Below are 9,420 nucleotides of genomic sequence, written 5' to 3'. Positions count from 1 at the left end.
ACCTTAGTTTGGGTCTCAATTATTTCTCATAATGGGATTGTAGTGTGGGAATAAAGAGTAAGAGCTGGGAAATCTTTAAGCTGCCACTGTGCCAGACAAACTCCTTGGATGTCCCTTGATATGATTAAATGACCAGACTTTCACTTTGTATGCAAGTCCTAGAGAACAACTCTGTATCCTTCTGCTCAAAAAGTGACTTTGTGTGTTGCTTAGTGAAATGATACTAGTTGTGCATGCGTGTTTTTTTTTTTTTTTTAATTCCCTTGGCTAATGAAAAGCTTATTTTCTGCTTAAATGTAAAATTAGAACTGCTAAATATTTTTGCTGGAAGGAATATGTAATGTCAGAATTTCCTCTGAAGACTGTAGCTGAGAGATAATATTTCAAAATCTCGCCCAGATTTTGAAATATTATCTGATGAATGGTGAACTTCACCCTTTATATAGTTAGCAGGGTAGCTCTTCCTACACATTACTACCACATGAATTATATAGAAGTAGAAATTGCACTATAACTCTTTTTTAAAACTAAGAGCAACAATGTGGTCAAGTAGAAGAACACAGTTAATGAGTTACTACAGGCTTTCTAATATTTTTAGTTTTTAAACTTCATTTTTATACCTCTGTCTAGTGTCGAGTCATCATACTGCATATATTTCTACAGGCTACAGGTGTATTTGCTATTCATCTTAAAGGCTGTCAGTGCTGCCTTTCTGGACTACAGTGCTTGTAGCTTGGATGTCTATTTAGCTCTCTCTTTATTATAATTTTTTTTCTGCACAAAAACTAGAGGGTGTGTAAGCTTGTGAATTTCTCAAAAGCAAATGAAAGAATAAAGCATACAATACTTGTAATTAATAGTGACAGGCATGTTTGCACAGGTGCAAGGCATCTTCAGATGTGTTCTTCTGGTACTGCTTGTGAGATGTAGCTGCAGTGTTTGTCTTTTTATTTGTGAAGTCTCCCCATATCCATGAAATGTTGTGTACATCCACAGTGTGATAAATCAAGTTTAAATAAAACTACAAACCCTCCCAATTTCTGTTTAAAAAAAATCTTGGCAATCCAAACCAGCAATCTGAGGAAAAAAGTCAGTGCTGTCACCATTAGACTTGTCTAAAATCTGTCCACAACAAAAATACTATAGAACTAAGGTTTCTGAAGTGGAAGTTGCTTGCCAGAAAAGTCTGAACCCTGGAAACTTTAAAATACATATATACATATGTGTGTATACACTATAAATGGAACTGTAAGAGTTCTTAAAGTCTGTGATCCCTATGACTGACCTTTAAAGCCACAGTACAGCATTCCAGCTGACATGTCAAGCTGTGAATGTGGAACATTATGGTCACAACTTGCTGTGCCGTGCTCCTGTAGCTGTAAAAGGATTTCTGGGTTGTGTTATTTCCACATCTTCTGAGGTAGATGGCAGTAGGATTGGGGTATTTTTTGAGGGTTCTCCTTAGAGATTTCCACTTCATCCTGTGCCTGGAGGCAATTCTGTTACATTGTGGTGGTTAGAGGCTGTTAAATCTCTTTGCAAATACTGTCTTTAAACTGTGGTTTTCCTACACCTTCTAACCTCTGAGAGTCTTTCTTGTGTGTTCAGATGCTAAAGATATACAATAAGATGTTAAGATGATAAAGAATTGTTAGACTACAAAGACTAGCTTTGTAGTCACAGGGTTAGCTTGCTTGATGCTGGTCTAGGGATTTTAGGAGTGAACTTCACTGGATGGTAGTGACAGACCCATAATCTTTGAGGCATGGAAGTGCTGTATCTGGAATATTTTAGAGCCTGCATCCTTGAATCAGATGTAGAAGTCCCTTGCTGCCTACAAGACTTGTGAGGACCTCTTTGTATTGCAGAAAGATTTTTTTTTTTTTTTACTAGGTGTGCTGTTGCAAACCAGTTTTCTCAGTTAATTGCTTGTCTAATGTGCAGTAGTATGCTTTTGAGCAAGCTTTTGATAGTAAAGAAGGGATTTCAGTACTACTTGGATCTTTGCTCCTATGTAGAACTGATTGACAGGATGTGTACCAGAAGCAGTCTCTCAAGTTACACATATGTGCCTGTATTGGGGGTTTACAGAGAAGTGAAGAAGCTTTGGGTACCGTTAGTTCATAGAGGTTACCCTCTGAAAAACAGAGCAGCTTGATAATTTTAAAAGTTTTCACCTTTGGAACCAGAAGACTGTGTTAAGGAATGCCAGAACAAAAATTCCTATTGAAGAATACATTCTGAAAATCTAAGTCTATGGCCACTAAGGGTTTTTTTTAAAGCCCAGTTTGAACTTTTGATGAGGTAGATGTATTTCGTTAGAAATGAGGTTTGAAAAGGCAAAAGAGGAGAACTTATATTCTTGATGGTAATGTCACAGGCCCAAGATTCTTGTGCTGTAATCTTGAGGTATTTATTGCTATATTGCAAATCTGTGAAGTGAAATCATGCTAATTTCTGCTTTCCTTTATTAATTTACTGCATCCTAGATTTATGTATTGGTAGACCTCTCGTGTTTTTGTAGAAGATGAGCTACTTCTTGGAATGCTGTGTGCTACGTATTAATTTGACATATTGAGGTTTTCTATAGTATTGCATGTTCAGCTGATGTTTTGAAATAAAGTTCATCGTAGTTTATCTGTGCTTTGATAGCTGAAGCTGGAAGAATGCATGGAAAAATTAAAAGAAGAACAAAGAACCAGAGTAAAGGCTGAGAAACGGATAATGGAGGTAATGATATTTAACTGTTAATCGTCTTAACTTTTAAAGAGGGAACCAATCAAACTACCCTCTTGCTTCATTAGGAGTAATTATCAATGACCTCTAATAATGTAGCTTCCAGAGTTTTGGTTCAAAGTCATATGGATCATTTACTAGCCTAAGGGCAATGATGAAATCTGTGTTTGGTAATGTGTGTTTGTTCTCCTGATGCTATTCCAGAGCCTTGAACTCCAGGTCAAGCTGCTCTTTCAATGTGTTTCATTCATTTGGTGTATTACTTAAAACTCGGGATGCCCCAGATCATTTCTTGAGAGAGTGATTAAATCTGTTTGCAGTTTGAAGCAGATAGATAGTTCCCTGAAGTCTCCTACTTTCTTATCATAACTCGTACTGAAAAGCTGTTTATTGCAAATGTTGTTTAATTTGGATTGCCCATTTGATTTCTAAGTGTTGTTTCTGCAGGCAATAAAAATGTTGGGTTTCTCCATAGCAACTTGGCCACAGCTGTCAGTTGCTGCATATTATGACAGAATTAAACTCCCAACTTGCCACAGTTAAATTGCAAGGTCTGTCTCCTCCCATCTGTGGTAGGTGACATAAAAATATTATTCTTTTGCATCAATAAGCAGAATTTCCTGTAATGGAGTTGAGTGTAAGATAGTGTAAACAAATTGATTTGGTTAGCAGATGTGATCTGGAGTGGAATGGTGGTGGTGGCACCCTTTGGAACTTGAGGAACAAGTGGTAACTCACAGTACAGGGAGCAGATATCCACAAAGGACTCTGCATTCTACAGGGTTCATCGTACTCATCCAAAGTGGCCATCCCTGTCCTTCTGTAAGGCAATGTGCAGCAGTGGGCTGTGCTGGATAAATGTTGTTGGAATACTTACACACTCTTTAGGCTAAACAGCCACTGTGAGAAATCTTTCTCTGTCGTGCTAGACTGCTTTGGACATAATTTATTCCTTCTTCTGGGCCAAGATGCTTAGTAGCAGTAATCTCTCAAATTCATCATTTTGCTGCTAGCTTGATAGACACAGTGTACTACACAGATCTCCTATTTTTTGTCCTCTCATGAAAGATGAAAGAAGAAAAAGCTATCACAGGAAAGCCTGTGATAGCAGCGATTGCATAGCTGTAATCTCAAATGAGTGCTTGAGTTAATGTTTCCCTCCAATACAAACTCCTGTATATCCTACAATTGTCATAAAACTTTGGTATATTAATGTCCAGTGTGATACATTGGGTGTATCAATCTGATACAGAAAGGTCAATGTAAGGAGAGCATGGGCCTCCATTAAGATTTTTTACTAGTGAAATTTTTTTGCCTGCTGATGTGTCATATAATTCATGCAAAAGAGGATGATGTGAAAGCTATTTTTTTTTTCTTTGCACTTGCTCTGCAACATGCTGCACGTGCTGAAGGTGGTGCTGGGGCAGCAGTTTGAAGGGCCTGTGGCAGTTTCACTGTAGTAGCACAGAATTCCAACGGGATAAACAGACCCCCACAGAGCTCCATGTAACAGTGGCCTGAATATTTCTGGTATAGGAAGTTCTATATCAGTTATTTTGGGTCTTTCTGTTTGTGATACTGCTCTGTAGGCTTGCAAAAGTAGGTTTGGGTATTTTGTGTGTTGTGGTTTTTTTTTAAGTGGCAATGATAGAAACTTTTTTTTACTTTTTTCCTTTCTTTTTATGTAGCTGGCAGATGAAAATGCAAGATTAAGGCATCTAAATGTCTCCCTATCTGAGTCTCTTCATGCACAGTCAGCAACCAACAGGATTTTGGAAGATGAAAGTGTTCTAGGCAGCATTGAGAACTCCTTCAAAAAGTTTCATGCTTTTTTAGACCTCCTTAAGGATGCCGGGTAGGTTATCACTTAAACTTCCTGTTAACTGCTGAGATCTTTCCAAAACTGTCTTCCCAATGAAGTATGATGCCTTCTCCACACCAGATCGCTAGGACTGTACTCACAAAAATCAAGGGGAGAAAATTTAACTATGTACATATTGTTCAGTAGTTTCTCAGCAGCAAAAGCATGATCCAAGCACTGTCCAGCTGAATTCCTATATCAGTTGGGAAAGATTTTCAGGAAGCCTATTCCAAAAGAGAAGGGACATTTTCAAGTCTTTGTTGGGTCATCTGTGGCTCTTAGCATTCCTGTGATACAAAAGGCTCAAAATGCAGCTGAACTGGCTTTAGAAAGTGTCCTGTTGCCTTGCGTCCCTTTGTATTAACTGAAGTACAGAAATCTAGGTGGATGAATCTGGCCTCTGTACTTAAATTCTGCATTCTTTATTATTACTTGAAATATTTTAGAGAATACTGATCAGAGTTTGTCTTAAGACTCTCCCACTGTACCTGCAATTTCCCATAGGATAGTTCATCCTGCCCATTTGTCAGAGTTTCAGCTCAAGTTCTCAAACCTAGCTTAGAAAGCTTATGTAGCCAACCGTGGCAATCTCATCCAGGAGAATGAAAGAATTGTATGAAGGTAAACTGTAGTCTACTTTGCTTGTTCAGAGAAAATGGCAAAAGGTTTATTTGCCCTTCATGCCTCCTGCTTCCATCCACCTCCAAACTGTATTAATATAGCTTAATGTGAAGCTCACCCTGAGGCTGCTGGGTTGTAATCTTGTGCCAATCAATTCGTAGAGTTGTTATTACTTTTAGAATTCATTTCAAACTTTTTTTCCAAAAAGTGCTTGGAAAAACACATTTTTGCTACATAAAAATCAGATAGGGACTTTGTCTATTTATGGTAATAGGGAGCTGCTCTGAGAGTTACTGAATCCCAGTGACAAAGACTGCTCTTCTCAATAAGCTTCTCTATATAATATGCTGTTCTATCAATTAGTGGCTGCAACTTCCCCCTTCTTATAGAGCCTTAAAACACCAAAGTTGTAGGTGTGGCCAACTTGTAAGCTGGCAGGTGAAACAGCATGACTGATTCTGTGAAGCATGCAATTGGATTTGGCTGCTAGAGATCATGCTAGTCTAGGAGATGTGCACCAGTCTTCTGACTGAATGACAGAGTTTTAGTCTTTGTTCTGCCTGACAGGGAATCTGCTTGCCAGCGTCCTGCTGTGAGATCAATGCTAAGAGAGAGAACTTCATTCTTAGCCTCAAAACACTGAGGAAAGTCCTGGCAGTTTTGAACCTGCAGGCTAATTTGCACAAAGATAGGAAAATCATAGAATCGTAGAATGGTTTGGATTGGAAGGAACCTTAAAGATCATTTAGCTAGAGTCTCCCTGCCCATGGGCAGGGACACCTCCCACTAGGCCAGATTGCATCTGATCCAACCTGGCCTTGAACCACTCCAGTGACGGAGCGTCCACAAGTTCCCTGGGAAACACGGTGCAGTGTCTCACCACCCTCATAGTGAAGAACTTCTTCCTTGCGTATAATCTATATCTACCCTCTTCAGGATAGAACAGCTACCTTTAGCTACTTGTTTTCATCTTTATTATTGGGGCATAATGGAACAACTGTCTCCAAGGCTTCAGACAGAGTCTGTTTCTTCTTCTGGTTTTGAATGTTTAGGTCTTTCACAGGGTCAGAATTTTTTGTGTAATTTTCTATTAAACTTGATTTTACAGACTTGGACAACTTGCTGCATTAGCTGGGATAGACAAATCAGATTTTGGTCTTTTGGGACACCCACAAATGAATTCTGCTCTTAGTATGCCTACTGGCGTGCTAAAGGAGAAGTCTTTTGAAGAGGAAAGACAAGAGCATACCCAGAATAGCAAAGTAAGTCTATAGGTGGAATGCTAGTGGCAACGTATTTGATATTATTTAATGTAGTTTTCAGCTGTTACCCTCCTTAGACTGCAAGTAATGATTACCAAATGATCCATGAAGTTATTATTGTAGTCCTTTGCAGCAGATGTATTTTATACAGATCATAACAGTTTGGTGATGAGTATAAACTTTTCAAGCCTTACCACTAAAACATAGTATTTTTGTAATTTACTAGAGCAAGTGTTGGTGGTAATTATGTTGGTTTTTATTCTGAAATATGTAGTTCTAATGGTGGTATGCATCCATTAAAAATGGGAATTACCATGACTAGGCTTTCTAGAAACATTTAATAATGATGTATCGTGCTTTTAAAAAACCTGTTCTGATTGTAGATGGTAGTACAATATGCCTGTTGAAAAGTACAAATTTTCTTTTAAGTCACGGCAATGTCTATGTGAAGTCCTTTTAGATTGCTGCGTGTGCCACACCATGAATTTCAGGCAACTGCAGATTTGCAATACAAACAACATGGGGGTTTAGTTTCTAGGCTGAAGTCAATAAAAAGAAAACCTGGAGTTTTCAAGGGAGATACTAAAGTGTCTGTAAAAACCAAAACCAGACAAACAAAAAGAGAAGGCTTAAGTTTAAGGTAATTAAAATGCAGGATACTGACAGCCTATGACCTTGTTCAAGTTGGATAAAACTCTGATTCTGCATTCTAGTATGTTTCTTATACCCAATGTCTTCCTTGTTAAATGTTCCAAATTCCTCAAGAACACCATGAGCTTCTAAAACACGATGGTAAAAAGTGTTGGGGCTCTTTTTAATGGTGTGAATGCAATTTCCAGTCTGCTAAAATTATTTGGAGTACTGGATCCATTCTCCTTGTAGCTTCTTTGACACCTGTTATACTTCAGCTTGCCACAGCACTTGTTGCTGATGGACTCCTCTGCACTGGGTCACTGACTTGTTTGTGCAGGTTGTTTGAATAATCGCTTTTCAAATTCAGCTACACTCAGGAGCCTGAGCTAAAGTGGTTTAAGTATGCGTGGCAAAGGATGATTACAAGAACGCTTCAACACACTGCACTCATATGTATCTCCTAGTACTGGTTGGTTTGGGTTCTTGATGCAGCTGGGTATTGTAGGATAAGACTACTCAGACAACACTACTGTGAACTGTCAGTAAACATAATGAATTGCAAGTATTTCAGAATGATTGGCATGACTAGGCTTTGGCTGCTTAGCAGAGTTTAACAGACACACTTTTGCAGTGTAAAGTTCAAGCTAGATGTGAAACTGTAATGTGCCTACTCTGCATCATTTTCACCCTAGCAAACTTCTGTAACTTGCTTACTTTGAAAGGTCAGAAAGGTTGTGTGATTGTTATTACCTCTGTATCTTTTATGCATTATGTAAAGAACTGTCTTGCTATGTGGGTTTTAGTATATGGCAGTTGCAATACTGTTGGTTTGGTTGGTTTTTTGGTGGTTTTGTTTTTTTTTTTTCCCCCCTCTGGTTGCATTAGTATCTTCACTGGAATCTCTTTATTTCAGAACAGAGCTGGAGACATCGAAGTTTCTCTTCCTGGTATGTTCCAATCCCAGATGGTTGTGGATGATGCCTTCTCTCCTCTTAGAGAAATGCAAGAGCTTCCTCTTGCTGGGCAGCAGTATCAGCCAGCCTCATGGAATGAAAATGAAGCTCAAACTATGAACCAAAATAAAGAGGATAAGCCTCGACACAGCACTCCAACATCATCTGAGAGGAGAGTCAAACAACATGAACAGGCAAAAGAACATCATCACTCAGGAAGACAATTGGTTACCAGTCTGCATTCACCTGATTCCAGTGTACATGGTAATAGTAACGGTAGTGGAATATCCAGTGGTCCTTCTGGTGAAAAAAGCTAGAATTGTTCCTTGAAGAAATGCATCCCTAGAGCAAATGAAATGGCAATTCCAAGTGATAGCACAAGAGGAGACCAAAGTGGACTGCAGACAGTAAACCTCTCTGGAACTGATACTGTAGGATCTGGCTCTGAAATACAAGAAAATATCCAAAGTGTTGCCAGCATTTGAAATGCTTCTGAAATGTTTGGATTGTCCTTTAGACCTAACAAGATTAAAAATAATAAATTCTGGATGCCTCACTATACTCTGTGAATTTTTTGTCAAGTAGAGTTTGTAGCCTCTTAAAGCATTGCACGCTGTTTAGTATTCTTTAGTATTCTGTTTTGCTTGCATCTTTTTTTTTTTTTTTTTTTTTTTTTTTGAAACATGCACTGCACTGGGAGAATGATACCCTTCCGTTTGTACTATATACAAAGGATTCCTGGCTTATGGTTTCTATTCTTTATCATATGTCTCACTTATAACCTATTTCAACTAATAAAATTCGTTTGAGTACAAATCTTTTCCTAGTGTTTATTTCCAGTGTATTGCAATTGAAGTGGAAAGAATGGGTTTAGGGCAAACATCAATTCCTGCTTAACTGTGTGGGTATGACATTCCCAAAGGTAGTGGAAGTTTTTGGATTTGAAAAAGAGCCCAGAAACATCTCTACAAGAAATAGCATAAAATAAGGAAGAATGGCTGTATTTAGATATGATTGCAGATTATAGAATAATACACATTAAAAGGGACCTCTAGAGAATTTCTAGACCAACACAATTCATTTGCTCTCAGGACCTAGAGAAATATGAGACCATAAACCTAAAAATATAATCGTTTTAAAACTCTCGAGGTTTCTTCCCCCCCCAGCTTGTCTCTCTCCTTTTCCACCGAAGGTTGAGCTGCAGCTTCCAAACTATTGAACAGAGTAACATGGGTTTTGGTTTGCTTCCTGTGGAATAGAAAGTAATTTATTATTCCCAGTAAAAAAAAAAAAAGGCAAAAAGAAAAAAGGCACTTCAGTGCAACCCTGAAAAATAAAGCAGTATCTTTGTGTT

General features: G+C 38.3%; 1 protein-coding gene across 1 annotated transcript; it reads left to right on the top strand.

Moving 5' to 3' along the window:
• Positions 1-2,652: 2,652 nt before the first annotated feature.
• LOC103781547 (centrosomal protein of 78 kDa-like) lies at positions 2,653-8,551 on the top strand (the record flags this gene model as incomplete). The annotated part of the gene is given in 4 exon segments (XM_008949272.1): positions 2,653-2,730; positions 4,425-4,591; positions 6,327-6,480; positions 8,027-8,551. Coding segments are annotated over 4 exon segments (924 nt in total), but the record flags the coding sequence as incomplete, so codon positions are not given.
• Between the last annotated feature and the right edge of the window lie 869 nt (positions 8,552-9,420).

The sequence above is a fragment of the Merops nubicus genome, unplaced genomic scaffold (genome assembly GCF_000691845.1).
Source record: "Merops nubicus isolate BGI_N331 unplaced genomic scaffold, ASM69184v1 scaffold44111, whole genome shotgun sequence".
Classification (NCBI taxonomy): Eukaryota; Metazoa; Chordata; class Aves; order Coraciiformes; family Meropidae; genus Merops; species Merops nubicus.
Note: the sequence above shows the minus strand (reverse complement) of the source record. Positions and strands in the feature narration are given on the sequence as shown.